The sequence below is a fragment of the Petromyzon marinus genome, unplaced genomic scaffold, assembly GCF_048934315.1.
Source record: "Petromyzon marinus isolate PM22_M1 ecotype Great Lakes invasive population unplaced genomic scaffold, UKy_Petmar_22M1.pri1.0 PM_G_Scaffold_2, whole genome shotgun sequence".
NCBI classification, from domain to species: Eukaryota; Metazoa; Chordata; class Hyperoartia; order Petromyzontiformes; family Petromyzontidae; genus Petromyzon; species Petromyzon marinus.
In genome coordinates, this window is record NW_027422761.1 from 3,389,484 (window position 1) to 3,406,107 (window position 16,624).

The following is a 16,624-nucleotide window of genomic DNA, read 5'->3' on the forward strand; positions in this document are numbered from 1 at the left end:
ATATGCCTTATTTTCGCGTGGGGTAACGCGGGGGTTCGTACCGCTTCTGACACCATAATGTTAGGGTCGCCGGCCCCCGGGACCTCCCCTGCCTGCGACCCTGTCCGCGAAGTCCCGACGCTCCCAGACTCTCCACTAGTGTGGGAGCTGCCGCCGCCGCACTCCTCCCCGGGCGGGGAAAGGTCGTCGCGCTCCTGTTCCCCCCCCTGTGCCGTCCCCCCCCGAGTCCGGGTCTCCTGCCGGTGGGGCATCACCCTCGACCTCCCTGGGACCCGCTAGCGCTTCGCCGGCACCCAAACGCGACGCTCCCCGCCCGCGCAGTCCCACGCACCAATCACACGCGGGTAACCGGGGGGTTAAAGGTCGGAGGGTAAGCGACGTCGTTCGTGCTCACTCCGACGATTGGGGGGATTGGATTAAACGGGTTTAAAGGGCTATGCGATGGGCATGCGTGCGAGATGGGTATCCGCTCGCAACGTGGGAGTCCGCAGCTTTGACGGTTGGTAGCGCACACACTCCACGCGGCGCCGCTGCACACACGCGGCGACCGCCGCAAACAGCAAGCTCACCCACGCTTCCACTCTCTTTCCACACCCGCGCAAAAACCACACCAGTCTGTTATGTAACGACCACCGCGACAGTAAGCGCACCCACGCTTCCGCAAAAACCACACCAGTCCGTTATGTAACCGCCGACGATTTATTCCACCGCGCCGGCGAGCCCTTATTTAACCGAGTCAGTCGGGATCAGCGGGGCAGGACCAATCTATCTCTCGATAGTCGGCACTACACTCTACCTGTCCTCCCCTTTACCCTCTCCTGTTTTGCTCTTAAGCTAAGTCCCAACTCCCTCTCTCTCTCTTACTCACGGTTCGTCGTCACTGCCGTCTGGTCCTCGCGGCGCGTCGATACGTCCCACGGACGTTCGCGCGGCTGGACTCGGGAGTTGACGGACCTGGGGTCGACTCGAGTAGCCAGAGGCCCTTTTTCCTTCGCCCTGACCCGCTTTATTCTTTCTACATCAAAGGGGCTACCTGGTGCCGACTCGCGGGCCAATCAGCTCGCTGGGATCACCCGCCAATCGGTAGGCCCATCTGTATCCCAGCATCCCCCGGGCCGTTGCTTTCAGCGACGTCCGCATCTAAATTTACCTGCTCAGCGACCCTCCAGCCAGAGGGCGACCCTGCTTTCCCGCCGCTCGTGGCTCTGCCCTCCTACCTGCCTGCTGACCCGTGTGTGTTGTGTGTGCTGTCTACCTGCGGTGGCTCGGCAGCCCCGTCGTGACCATGTAATTACAACCAAAGTCACGGCGCCGCGGTGGGTGTTAGCGTCGGGGGAGACCGTCCAATTCCCTGGCTGCAGGAAACCGTGAAGATTATCCCTTACGAGGGCTTCTGGGGAGTGCGTGCGTGTGTGTTCCGGTGGGGGGGGGGGGTGGGGAGGTGGTGGGGTGGAGCAATGTCGGCCTCGCCGCTCGGGGCGGCGAGATCGCAGGTGGGCCACCCGCCGATCGGCTCCGTGGCGGCGGCATCACAACCTCGCTAGTGACGTAATGTCACCAAGGTATTCATCCGTCCAACGTGCTCTTGAGCGTGACGTCACCTCCGCTTGGGTCGCTGCCGATGTCGTTCCAGTGGCAATCCTTATTTGGGCAAAACTACGCCCAGTGACTGGTGGCTCATTAACATAGTGTGTCCGTTAAAGCCGTCGCGAGTTTATTGCGACGGGTTCAGCGCCCATGCCCCCATCCCTCGACATATGGGCCTGCCTCATTAACATAATTTATTCAGTTGGAGAGCCGCTCGTGGGGGAAGTGACGTCATACTACTTCTTGCTTCCGCCTGCGCTCTTGCACTGAAATCCGAGGTGAGAAATTCTCATCGTTGTGGTGGTGGTCGTTGTTGTGGTGATGGTGGTTGTTGTTGTTTACCAAGGTAGAGCCTCTCTCTCTCGTAGGGATGTCAGTTGAGTAGCAGCGAGCATGGGAATCGATGTCCAGGTTGGAACTTTACAACGCGGGGCCTAGCCAAGCGGGGCCTTGCCTCCTGCCCTCGCCTGATTGCATTCACTTTAATTATCTCTCTTAAGTTTAATTTGTCTTCACCCGGCTCGCCACTTTGTAACTTTGTTTTATTGTAAATATTCACGCAGTTTTTATTTTCGTTCTTTTGTTAGCAGGCCAAGCCCGCTTGAGCTGCTATACCGCTCTTGTTATCAGAAGCGACCTGCCCACAACAACACAAGGTGAGGCTTTGTCAACGTGTGTGAATGTTTTGACTTAAAACTTTGGTGACTGCAGGAATTAATATTCTTGGTTCTTTCGGTAAAGTCACGTAGATAGAAAATTAAATAAAAATAACAATAAAATGAACAAATAATTGTAAGTAAAGCAAAAAACTCACGTCGTTTTGATCGCAACACAAGTGCTCTTTATTTAATGTAATTGCATTATCTGTTATTGTTATTTTCTATCTACGTAACTTTACCGAAATCAACAAGAATACGTGTCTCAATGTCTTATCGGTCAAAGACACTAAACGGAGTGACGCGCAAACTCCAAATATACAGCAGGCGTCAGGGTCGGGATCGAACCCACGACTTCCTGTATACCAAGTGAGGTAGTTAACATCTCACCACGGAGAGAGGCACGCAAACTCCAGTTAGCCTCGGATATGTTCGTTGATCCTCAATTAATTACTTGGTGGAGTGAGGAAGCATTCATGCCAAGCAGATGAAGGTGGCCAGGCATGATTCTAGACACGCCACCGCCTGTTTACCCAGTGACAGTGTACAGTTTGTGTTTGCAGTAAAGTCTATTAACTCTGTTGAACACGGAGGTTATATCATAACAGTAGTTTACTTTTGTTTTCCTCTGGAACTCTTTATAAGAATGGAAACAGGAGATGAACACAGCACACACATGCAGCTGAAGTCGGAACTGTTCATCCCCAGCATTCAAGGACATAGCCTGGATTCACACCTGAGTTGCGATTGAACGTTAATTAATGCATTTCTGCATAACAGAAATAGTATTGTTTTCAACACCCTTTGCTATGTCAGCTGAATTTGGCTCTCATAAATATTCCTTTTGTAGCCAGACAGCCGAAATTGTGTGCTTGGAGTTTTGGATGAACATTCATTTTGAAAATACGAGGGCTTCCAGGCATGTTTATGACCATTTACCCTCTCATTGTGTGCCACAACAGCCCGTGTGATGAATTTGGGAAACGTTTTTACTACATCATGAATATATGAATAAGTATAGACGTGTAAGTCACGTGTTACTGTGTATATATGCATTCCTCTGTGTCTCGATACTGACGTGTCGATGGTGTGGATATTATTTTTTTCTGTCTGCAGCTGACGCTTCCTCTGATGCTTCCTCCGCAGAATTGGTCTGATGGCGCAAATGCACTCAGCGCAGCTTGGTATGACAAGGCAACAATGCGACTGGTGTGCATACAGCACGGATCGTACTGAAGATTTAACACGGCACGAGAGAACTCACACAGGAGAGAAACCCTTCAAGTGCACTGTGTGTGGGAAGGGGTTTGCACAGTCATCTACTCTTGTAATACACCAGAGAACACACACGGGAGAGAAACCCTTCAAGTGCAGTGTGTGTGGAAAGGCGTTTGCATGTTCATCTAATGTTGTAGAACACCAGAGAACACACACGGGAGAGAAACCCTTCAAGTGCAGTGTTTGTGGGAAAGCATTTGCATGTTCATCTAATCTTGTAGAACACCAGAGAACACACACGGGAGAGAAACCCTTCAAGTGCAGTGTTTGTGGGAAAGCATTTTCACGGTCACCTGCTCTTGTAATACACCAGAGAACACACACGGGAGAGAAACCCTTCAGGTGCACTCTGTGCAGGAAGGCGTTTGCGCAGTCACAACATCTTCAAGTACACCAGAAAACACAAAAACATCAGAAGATCCACAAGGAGTGGAGTCTGAAATCAGCTTGTGAAAGTCAAAGTGCCACCATGAGCCCATCCCTCATGAAACACGAACCGGAAGAAAATAACAGCTTGGACACTTTTAAAGGTATCGAGGTGAAATATGAAGAGGTGATGGTGAAGAGGGAAGAAGTGATGGTGAAGAGTGAAGAAGTGATGGTGAAGAGGGAAGAAGTGAAGGTGAAATGTGAAGATGAATTTTCAACTCCAAAATGGGACCTTCACATTGATGGGTGCAACGTGAAGCAGGAAGAGAATTCTGACTGTGAGGCAGAGCGAGGCAACTCCCAGCAGTTTGTGGAAGTGGAGGTGTTGGTGGACTTCCTAGACAATACAAAGTCAAGTGGAGACCCGGTAGATGTGTAAGCCAGAGACGATGTCGCTGCAATAGATGCACCTTTGTCACAGGCCTTTAATGACAAGAATGTGAAGTTGAACACTCAGTTGCTAGGTTCAACCTGCAGAGTAAGAGCAGCCAGTCTTTGTGGACCTGTAGGTTGGGTCAATCTCTCACCAGGAGCGAGAGCCAATAAGCTCCCAAGCATTCACTATGTTATAATAATTGCTTTTACACGGTGCTTGCTTAATCGCCTCGGCAACTCGGAGTTTCGTGTCGTACCTCGTCTGAGACGCTCGAAGAGCATCCCTAAGTAGCAGCTGCCCCTGTGTGGCACAAGGTGGTGGCCCTGCACCGGCCTGCATGTGGACAAGAGCCTGTCAGTAGGGGGCGATGATTGATGCGTCATCTCGGTTGTGTAGTTTGTAGGCAATCTTGATTCAAAGCTTTTGTGACTGCAGGAATCCACACTCTCTAGTTATTTCGGTAAAGTCACCACGTGGGTAGAAACATAACAGACCACGGCGTTTAGATCACAACACAAGCAATCGTCATCAGGTGGGACAACCACAGCAAGAAGAAGACGCTGAAGTAGGCGCCTACTTCAGCAGTTTTGTCTTCTTGCTGCTGTGCTTGTCCCACCTGATGACGATTGCTTGTGTTGCGATCTAAACTCCGTGACCTATTATTTGTAGCTAATGTTGAGAATTTGCTACATTTTGACCCAGACGCCAGCATACAATGGCCTACTCGTTTTGATTGACACTACAATAGTTTGTTGTACATACACTGTTAAGCAGGCGGTGCATATTTTTAAAATAGCTGCTTGTTAATATGATGTAACCTGATGCAGTATATTTTACTGAAGTAATTAAAAAATATATTTTTTTATTTAAAGCTTTGGTGACTGCAGTAATTCATATTCTTAGTTTTTTCGGTAAAGTCACGTTGAAGAGAAACAACAAAATAATAAAATATATATATAAAATTTTTATTGTTTTATATATATTTTATTTTTTTGTTGTTTCTCTTCAACGTGACTTTACCGAAAAAACTAAGAATATAATTAAATTTTGTTCATATGCCTGTCAATAATTACGAATGAATACTTGTCTGTGCGTATTTTAAATGTTATTCTTTTATAAGGTGATGTTGATATCGAAAACTGACACATAACTGGCATGCCATAAATAGGAAATTAACTCTGCTTATTTGAATCAATTTATTCATATATGTTGATAAACTGTTTCAAGCAGATTGTCTCTAACGGCGACTACAGGGACCACGTGATTGTTTAAAAATGTCTTTGATTATAACTATAATTGCCTACAATTCGTCATGTGTAGCTTATTTAGACTATAATTTATTCACTACCCAAAATGTATTTACTTGAAAACATAGAGCTGATATTTGTAAGCAATGTCTTTTTTATTTCTACGTTTGGAAAAAAGATATTTGCACAAATTGAACTTGTTCAGATACAAGGTGAATTCACAAGGCTTTGTAAAAAAATCCAATATTTCAGAATTTTGCCTTAACGGAGAATATTTTTTTAAATGTTGGTAAAAATAAAGATTCAGAAATATATATTGTGCCGTGTCTACAATTTTACTGTAAAGTGGAATTGGTGAAAAAAAAATTGATGGTTCAATGAGCCACTCTGTCTACGGGAAAGCTACCCATACGGATGCTTAGCTGAAACCGGATTCCCACCACCATCCATCCCAGAAGAATTCCCTCATCAAGACTCTGCACCATAGAGCCCAATGCATATCCGACCAGGAACACATAGCCAGTGAACTCAAGCACGTACACCAAGCTCTTAAGGCTAATGGTTACTCCGACTACAATCCGCAAAGCTATCACTCCAACCATGAAGAAGGACCCTCTTGAGGAGCCTTTCAAAACCATCACTTTGCCCTACATTGCGGGGATCGCAAAAAAGATCTCCAAAATCTTGAATGAACACAAGATCCAGGTCCGATTCAACACATTACATAAAATCCGTGATCTGGTTCCATCTGTAAAAGATGTGATTCCGGACATACAGTACCCTGGTGTCTACAAACTAAGTTGCCTCTGTGGTAGTAGTTACATTGGAGAAACCAAACGACATGTCTCGGACCTCATTCGTGAACACAAAGCAGACCTGAAACACGGTAGGACCAACACCTCGGCCGTGGCAGATCACTGTTATAATTCAGTAGGCTCACATGACATTGACTTCTCCAAGACGGAGGTTCTTTGCAATCCATCGGGCTACCATGAGAGATTCGTTCATGAGGCTATCCACATATACAAACAGAAACAATTTCAACCGAGAAGATGGATTCTGGCTTAGCAATCATTGGAAAGATGTGATAAACCATTTCAGGTCTTAATTGATTGTTCACGCTTACAGTGGCTTTCAGACAGCATACATTAATTTTTCGTCTCCCCCCTCCTCTTTTCCGAACATAGATGGACTCGTCCTTCTAAATAAACTGCCAAATCGCTCTCCGTGGTGCTAACGTTTTATAAATAAGTAAATACGAACTGCCACTTCTTTCAAATGTTTCTTGCCGTTGGTTTTCACACCTGATGATGACTGCTTGTGTTACAGTCGATACGTCGTGAGACTTTATTGTTTTATATATTTTTTGTTATTTTATTGTTTCCCTTCAACGTGACTTTACCGAAAGAACCAAGAATATAATTCATTGTTTGTTATGTTTGTGTTACATATTAAACAGAAAATGCTTATGTTTGCGGGACCTCTTTGGCCCAGAATTAAAATGGTGACAGAGAAAGCGACGTGGCGTGAACACCTACACACACTCAGTGTACACACACACACAGAGTGTACACACACAGAGAAAGGGACGTGGCGTGAACACCTACACACACTCAGTGTACACACACACAGAGTGTACACACACAGAGAAAGGGACGTGGCGTGAACACCTACACACACTCAGTGTACACACACACAGAGTGTACACACAGAGAAAGGGACGTGGCGTGAACACCTTCTGCCTATAAACAAACAGCAGCAGCAGCAGTGGCTGTGAAGGTGTTGATCTGACTGGTGTCAGAACATCACAACAACCACCACCAGGGTGATGGGGGTGGTGGAGGGTAATGGGGGGCGTGGTGGGGGGGTATAGGGTGATGGGGGGTGGTGAAGGGTGGTGGGGGTGGTGGGGGTAGTGGTGGAGGGTAGTGGGGGGGAGGTGGGGGGGGTGGTGGTGAAGGGTGGTGGGGGTGGTGGGGGCAGTGGTGGGGGGTGGTGGGGGGTGGTGAAGGGTGGTGGGGTGGGTGGAGGACTCCCCGGGACTGCCAAGTGGTGGCCTGTGTCTGTATGTGTACACACACACAGTGTATACACACAGTGTACACACACACAGTGTACACACACAGTGTACACACACACATTGTGTACACACACACAGTGTACACACACGCACACAGTGTACACACAGTGTACACACACGCACACAGTGTACACACACACACAGTGTACACACACAGTGTACACACACACAGTGTACACACACACATAGTGTACACACACACACAGTGTACACACACACAGTGTACACACACACAGTGTATACACAATAATGTCCACGTTGTTGTTGTAGCTGAGCCCACGCACCCAAGGGAGGGAGCAATGGGAAATGAATCTAAATCAACTTAAACTCCAATTCCGCTCTGTGATGTCACCTCTCAGCATTACTTCAACGGCATGTAACGCCAGGGGGAGGTGTACCTCGCTAGTGACGTCATGTCACCAAGGTATTCACTCCTCCCCCGCGCTCTTGAACATGACGTCACCTCCGGTTGGGTCACTGCCGATATCGTTCCAGTGCCAATCCTTATTTGGGCAAAGCTACGCCCAGTGACTGGCGGCTCATTAACATAATGTTTTCGTTAAAGCCGTCGCGAGTTTATTGCGACGGGTTCAGCACTCACGACATATGGGCGCAACATTAACATAATTTATTCACTCGATAATTTAGCTAGGGAGCCGCTCATTGTGGGAGGAGCGTGTCTCGTACCCCGAATGTGACGTCACGTCACCTGCTGCCGCGTGACGTCACGAGGTAAAAGGAAGCTATCGCTTCCTGCACTGAAATCCGAGGTGAGAAATTCTCATTGCGATTGTGGTTGTTGTGGTGGTGGTGGTTGTGGTGGTTGTTGTTGTTTACCAAGGTAGAGCCTCGCTCTCTCTCGTAGGGATGTCAGTTGAGTAGCAGCGAGCATGGGAATGGATGTCCAGGTTGGAACTTTACAGCGCGGGTCTAGCCACGCGGGGCCTTGCCTCCTGCCCTCGCCTGATTGCGTTCACTTTAATTATCTCGCTTAAGTTTAATTTGCCTTCACCCGGCTCGCCACTTTGTGACTTTGTTTTATTGTAAATATTCACGCAGTTTTTATTTTTTTCACCAGGCCAAGCCCGCTTGAGCTGCTATACCGCTCTTGTTATCAGAAGCGACCTACCCACAACAACACAAGGTGAAGCTTTGTCAACGTGTGTGAATGTTTTGACTTAAAACTTTGGTGACTGCAGGAATTAATATTCTTGGTTCTTTCGGTAAAGTCACGTAGATAGAAAATAAAATAAAAATAACAGATTATAAATTAAATGAAAAATAAAAAATTGAAAATAAAGCAAAAAACCCACGACGTTTCGATCGCAACACAAGTGGTCTTTATCTTATTGAATTTAATCTGTTATTTTTATTTTCTATCTACATGACTTTACTGAAAGAACCAACAATACGTGCGTCAATGTATCTATCGGTCAAAGACGCTAAGCGCGTGCCGCTGTTGACTCTGAATGTGTGGAGGGGAACACCTTCACCACGGGGAGAGAGAGACAGAGACACGGATAGCCTCGGCTATGTTGATTGATCCTCGATTCATTACTTGGTGGAGTGAGGAAGAATTGATGCTGAGCAGATGAAGGTGGCCAGGCATGGTTATGGTCACACCACCACCTGTTTACTCTTGGCAGTGTGTGACAGTGTCAAGTTTGTGTTTGAAGTAAAGTCTATTAACTCTGTTGCACACGGAGGTTGTATCAAAGCAATAGTTTATTTTTGTTTTCCTCTGGAACTCTTTATACGAATGGAAATAGGAGGTGAACACAGCACACACATTCAGCTGAAGTCAGAACTGTTCATCCCCAGCATTCAAGGACATAGCCTGGATTGACACTTCTAAGTTGTGATTGAACATTAATGCATTTCTGCATAACAGAAATAGTATTGTTTTCAACACCCTTTGCTATGTCAGCCGAATTTAGCTTTCGTAAATATTCCTTTTGTAGTCAGCCAAAATTGTGTGCTTAGAGTTTTCGGTTAACATTCATCTTAAAGATATGAAGGCTTCCAGGCAGATTAATAACATTTGCCCTCTCATTGTGTGCCATAACAGCCCGTGGAGAGAAACCCTTCAGGTGCACTCTGTGCGGGAAGGCGTTTGCACGTTCATCAAATCTGATGAATTTGGGAAACTTTTTCACTACATCATGAATATATTAATAAGTATAGACGTGTAAGTCACGTGTGCATTCCTCTGTGCCTGACGTGTAGATGGTGTGGATATTCTTTTTTTATGTCTGCAGCTGACGCTTTCTCTGCAGAATTGTTCTGATGGAGCAAAGGCACTCAGCGCAGCTCGGCACGACAAGTCAACCATGCGACCAGCGTGCATACAGCACGGACCGGACTGGAAATTTGACACGGCACCAGAGAACTCACACAGGAGAGAAACCCTTCAAATGTACTGTGTGTAACAAGGCATTTGCATGGCCATCAGTTTTTCAGAACCACCAGAGAACACACACGGGAGAGAAACCCTTCAAGTGCAGTGTGTGCGTGAAGGCGTTTGCACAGTCATCTGATCTTGTAAAACACCAGAGAACACACACGGGAGAGAAACCCTTCAAGTGCAGTGTGTGCGTGAAGGCGTTTGCACAGTCATGTAATCTTGTAACACACCAGAGAACACACACGGGAGAGAAACCCTTCAGGTGCACGATGTGCAGGATGGCATTTGCACAGTCATGTAATCTTGTAACACACCAGAGAACACACACGGGAGAGAAACCCTTCAAGTGCAGTGTGTGTGGGAAGACATTTTCAGATTTATCTACTCTTAAAAAACACCAGAGAACACACACAGGAGAGAAACCCTTCAAGTGCAGTGTGTGCGTAAAGGCATTTGCACAGTCATCTGATCTTGTAAAACACCAGAAAACACACACGGGAGAGAAACCCTTCAGGTGCACGATGTGCGGGATGGCGTTTACACAGTCATGTAATCTTGTAACACACCAGAGAACACACACGGGAGAGAAACCCTTCAAGTGCAGTGTGTGCGTGAAGGCATTTGCACACTCATCTGCTCTTGTAAAACACCAGAGAACACACACGGGAGAGAAACCCTTCAAGTGTACTCTGTGCGGGAAGCCGTTTGCAGATTCATCAAACCTTCAAGTACACCAGAGAACACAGAAGCATCAGAAGATCCACAAGGAGTGGAGTCTGAAATCAGCTCGTGAAAGTCAAAGTGCCGCAATGAGCCCATCCCTCATGAAACAAGAACCAGAAGAAAATCCCAGCTTGGACACTTTTAAAGGTATAAAGGTGAAATATGAAGAGGTGATGGTGAAATGTGAAGAAGTGATGAGCGAAGAAGTGAAGGTAAAATGTGAAGATGAAGATTCAACTCCAAAATGGGACCTTCACATCGTGAAGCAGGAGGAGAATTCTGACTGTGAGTCAGAGTGAGGCAACTCCCAGCAGTTTGTGGAAGTGGAGGTGTGGGTGGACTTGCTCCTAGACAATACAAAGTCAAGTGGAGACCCGGTAGATGTGTAAGCCAGAGACTATGTCGCTACAATAGATGCACCTTTGTCAAAGGCCTTTAATGACAAGAATGTGAAGTTGAACACTTTGTGGGCCCGTGGGTTGGGGAGATCTCTAACCAGGAGCAAGAGCCAATAAGCTCCCAAGCATTCACTATCTTATCATAATTGCTTTTACATGCTGCTTGCTTAATCGCCTCAGCAACTCGGAGTTTTGTGTCTCATCACAAACACTTGAAGAGCATCCCCAAGTAGCAGCTGCCCCTGTGTGGCACAAGGTGGTGGCCCTGCACTGGCCTGCATGTGGACAAGAGCCTGTCAGTAGGGGGCGATGATTGATGTGTCATCTCAGTTGTGTAGTTTGTAGGTAATGTTTAGAATTTGCTACATTTTCACTCAGACGCCAGCATGCAATGGCCTCGTTTGGAATGACACGATAGTATGTTTTACATACACTGTGAAGCAGAATGTGCAACTTTTTTTAAAAGCTTCTTGTTAATACGATGTAACGTGATGCAGTATATTTCACTGCAGTAATCCAATTTTGTTAATATGCCTGTCAAGAATTTAGAATGTATACTTGTCTGGTTTTGTGCATACTTGTAACATTTGATCTATAAGGGTCAAACATTGAATCAGTGATGTTAGAACAAAGTGTGTGTGTGTTTGAAAGTAACCTGTACAGAGAACTCAGGTGAGACCCGTTGTTCTTGTGATACAGGTCAAACGGTGTTTTTGTGTTCCACGAAGCATCTGGAGCAACTCATTGTCTTTGAAATAGGTAGCACGCTCGGATCATTCATCAGTTACAAGGTATACCACTTAAAGGTTACACGTATAGGAGGAGGTACATTCTCTACAACACGAATTGTAGTTTTGTCGTACGTGTTGATGTAGATTTTGTCTAACTGGGACTAGAAATGCACCTTGTGATTGACGTCTGGATGTTCGTTACCTATCGGTTGAAGCAAACCCCACTGCTGTTGTTGAGACGCTGTGCACCAATAAGGGTCCAACACATTGACGGCCTTCAGGCCAGGAAAGTCACAACATTTGCACACGAAGGACGAATTCACACAAGCACCCCTTGCTCCGTTTTGAAGTTTTAAAATGAAACATCTTTGAATTGTGTTGTGTTTTGAATTAGATGATTTTATTTCTTCATTAAAAGCTTGTATCAATTTTCATCTGGAAGACTTCATTGAAAAGGACATTTCGTGTGAATTTTCTCTCGTCATTAAGTAGATGGCCTTGCCGGGGGTTCGGTTCAATGCGGACACAAACTGTACACACACACAGTGTACACACAGTGTACACACACAGTGTACACAAGCACACAGTGTACACACAGTGTACACACACACACAGTGTACACTGTGTGTGTGTGTACATACAGTGTACACACACAGTGTGCACACACAGTGTACACACACAGTGTACACACAGTGTATACACACTGTACACACAGTGTACATACAGTGTACACACACAATGTACACATTGTACACACACAGTGTACACACACACTATACATACAGTATACACACAGTGTACACACACAGGGAACAGTGTATATATACACAGTGTACACACACACAGTGACACACACAGTGACACACAGCGACACACAGTGACACAGTGTATACACATAGTGTACATACACACAGTGTACACACACACACACAGTGTATACACAATAATGTCCACGTTGTTGTAGCTGAGCTCACACACCCAAGGGAAGGAGCAATGGAAAATGAATCTAAATCAACTTAAACTCCAACTCTGTGACGTCACTACTCTGCATTACCTCATCGGCGTGAAACGCCAGGGAAGGTGTACCTCGCTAGTGACGTCATGTCACCAAGGTATTCACCCCTCCCCCGTCCCCCGCGCTCTTGAGCGTGACGTCACCTCCGCTTGGGTCACTGCCGATATCGGTCCAGTGGCTATCCTTATTTGGGCAAAGCTACGCCCAGTGACTGGTGGTTCATTAACATAATGTATCCCTTAAAGCAGTCGCAAGTTTATTTCGACGGGTTCAGCGCCCACGCCCCCATCCCTCGACATATGGGCTGACGTCATTAACATAATTTATTCAGTTGGAGAGCCGCTTGTGGGAGGGAAGTGACGTCATACTACTTCCTGCTGTCGCGAGGTAACAGGAAGCTGCCGTGTGCGCGCTTGCACTGAAATCCGAGGTGAGAAATTCTCATCGTTGTGGTGGTCGTTGTGGTGGTGGTGGTTGTTGTTGTTTACCAAGGTAGGGCCTCTCTCTCGTAGGGATGTCAGTTGAGTAGCAGCGAGCATGGGAATCGATGTCCAGGTTGGAACTTTAAAACGCGGGGCCTAGCCACGCGGGGCCTTGCCTCCTGCCCTCGCCTGATTGCATTCACTTTAATTATCTCGCTTAAGTTTAATTTGTCTTCACCCGGCTCGCCACTTTGTAACTTTGTTTTATTGTAAATATTCACGCAGTTTTTATTTTCATTCTTTTGTTACCAGGCCAAGCCCGCTTGAGCTGCTATACCGCTCTTGTTATCAGAAGCGACCTGCCCACAACAACACAAGGTGAGGCTTTGTCAACGTGTGTGAAGGTTTTGACTTAAAACTTTGGTGACTGCAGGAATTAATATTCTTGGTTCTTTCGGTAAAGTCACGTAGATAGAAAATGAAATTAAAATAACATAATAATTTTTCTTTTTTTAAATGAAGCAAAAAACCCCACGACGTTTCTATGGCAACATTAATGTTGAAGATGCGAGGGCTTACAGGAATATTTATGACATTTGCCCTCTCACTGCGTGCCATGACAGTGCTGTTTGCACAGTCACACATAGTCACTGTAAGATATTTTTCTTGGTCATGTTTTTGTTTTGTTGCTTGTTGTGGTTGCACCCGATTCAAGAGCCGAATGGCTCACGGGACTATAACCAAAATAAATCAAACTGAAAATCAAAAAACTGAAACCGTGTGATGAATTTGGGAAAGTTTTTCACTGCATCTCCAAATATATATAAAAGGCAAAGTTATGATTGTGTGTGTTGTCTGTTCAAAATGTTTAGCGTACTTCCCGACATGCAACAAACTGGAAATTTGCCATGTGGGTACTTTGCAGACTGTACACCGTGCAAACATACAAATACACTTTTGTTTCTGGGGTGGGGGGGAGCTCAATAATGTATAGATTTTTTGCACGGCAAGTGACCTGTGACGTCAAATCTGTCACGTGACCCTCGCATGTGGAAGAGTAACGCATTGTAGTGTAGCGGTTAGCGTTGTCTGTGTTTGTGTCTGTGTGTGTATCTGTGTGTGTGTCTGTGTGTGTGTGGAAGCTCATCACTTCTTCACACGCTGCTGCTGAGACTGGAGCGTGCCACTAAGAGGTGGGGCCTTACTATCAGCCCCACCAAAACTAAGCACCTGCCTGGGTATTTTGTACCATCGGACACTCCACCCCCACAACTCCCAATCGGTGATGGGGCAGTTGTGGAGAGAGTAAAGAGTTTCCCATACCTGGGCAGTGTGCTTATGACTGGCTCCAGTTTAACAGCAGAGGTCTCACTCCGAATCAGTCGAGCGGAAACATCTTTTCATCGGTTGCGTAACGCTGTGTGGAAGCTACCTGGTCTGTCGCTCCGCACTAAGCTTCAGGTCTTCTCGGCCACGGTCATTCCCTCCCTTCTCTACGCTTGCGAAACGTGGACCCCCCTAATGGAACATCTTCGCCGGTTAGAAACATTTAGGCTGGCCTGCCTACGATCCATCCTGGGATTAACCAGACTGGATTGTGTGAGGAGCTCACAAATCCTTGAAAGATCTGGGCAGGGTCCCATCGGTGAGCTCCTCCGGCAGGCAAGGCTGCGATGGCTGGGTCATGTAGCCCGCATGCCCAGCCATCGCATGCCGAAACAGCTTTTGTTTGGCCGGATTGAGGGGGCTAAGCGGGCGCGGCACGGGCAAGAGAAGAGATGGAGTGATGTGGTACAGGAGGACGTGGCGCTGAGTGGACTTGCCGATGACTGGTACCAGCGGTGTCAAGATCGGCCTCTGTGGAGGAGGCTCGTGAAGGATGCTACTGGGCAGTTAGAGGCAGTCGCCCTCCAACAACAACGGAGGGCGGAGGAGCGACGCTCAGAACAACGAGCGGAGCGCCGGGTGGCTAAAGCAGAGCAGGTTGGCACAGTAGGGGGCACAGGTGGTGCATCAGCCAGTCATCTCAGTCAGTCGACCCGTGGCACCTGGGTCTGCCCAGTGACCTGCCAGCGGGCGTTCGACACTTCACGTGGCCTCACGGTGCACATAGCCTGGCACAAGCGTCGTGGTGACGTCACCGCCACTTAGTGGCGAATGGCGGTTGTTGTTGTTGTTGTGTGGAAGCGTCACACATTGTAGTGTAGCGGTTAGCGTTGTCTGTGTGTGTGTCTGTGTGTGTGTGTAAGCGTAACGCATTGCAGTGTAGCGGTTAGCACTACGCCGCGCTACGAACCCGGCGACCCGAGTTCAATTCCCGCTCACGGTCACTACCGGCGACGATTATTTGAACCGCTTCTGGGCCTCCCCTAGGTCGACTCAGCCTCAAACGAGTAACTGCTGCGGTGTGAACATCGCCACTGGGGAGACAAAGGCGGCCGGACGTGGTGGATCCAAGTCCCGGGCGAAGCCGGGTAGTACAGCTAGTCGTGAATACATGAATGAATATAGACGTGTAAGTCACGTGTGACTGTATATATTCATTCCTCCATGGCTCGATACTGACGTGTAGATGGTGTGGATATTCTTATTTTCTGTCTGCAGCTGACGCTGGTCTGATGGAGCAAAGGCACTCAGCACAGCAAGTCGGTACGACAATTCAACAATGTGACTAGCATGCATACAGCACGGATCGGACTGGAAATTTGACACAGCAGCAGAGAACTCGCACAGGAGGGAAACCCTTCAAATGTACTGTGTGTAACAAGGCATTTGCATGGCCATCAGTTCTTGAGACCCACCAGAGAACACACACAGGAGAGAAACCCTTCAAGTGCGCTGTGTGTGGGAAGGCATTTTCATGGTCATCTGCTCTTAAAACACCAGAGAACACACACGGGAGAGAAACCCTTCAGGTGCAGTGTGTGTGGGAAGACATTTTCAGATTTATCTACTCTTAAAAAACACCAGAGAACACACACGGGAGAGAAACCCTTCAGGTGCAGTGTGTGTGGGAAGACATTTTCAGGTTCATTTGCTTTTAAAACACACCAGAGAACACACACGGGAGAGAAACCCTTCAAATGCACTGTGTGGGAAGGCATTTTCAGATTCATCTACTCTTAAAACACACCAGAGAACACACATGGGAGAGAAACCCTTCAGGTGCAGTGTGTGTGGGAAGACATTTTCAGATTCATTTGCTCTTAAAACACACCAGAGAACACACACAGGAGAGAAACCCTTCAAGTGCAGTGTGTGTGGGAAGGCATTTTCAC

The 16,624-nt window shown here is 47.1% G+C and overlaps 1 protein-coding gene across 1 annotated transcript; it reads left to right on the forward strand.

The window, feature by feature from the left end:
• Window positions 1-2,178: 2,178 nt before the first annotated feature.
• On the forward strand, window positions 2,179-5,126 carry LOC142912379 (uncharacterized). Its single transcript, XM_076060542.1, has 2 exons — window positions 2,179-2,243; window positions 3,390-5,126. The coding sequence occupies exon 2, from the start codon at window positions 3,400-3,402 to the stop codon at window positions 4,327-4,329; it is 930 nt and encodes a 309-aa protein (XP_075916657.1). The 5' UTR covers window positions 2,179-2,243; window positions 3,390-3,399; the 3' UTR covers window positions 4,330-5,126.
• Window positions 5,127-16,624: the final 11,498 nt, after the last annotated feature.

Bases quoted from the DNA above. Each gene is read 5' to 3' on its own strand.
- LOC142912379 (XM_076060542.1), top strand. From the start codon at position 3,400: ATGGCGCAAATGCACTCAGCGCAGCTTGGTATGACAAGGCAACAATGC.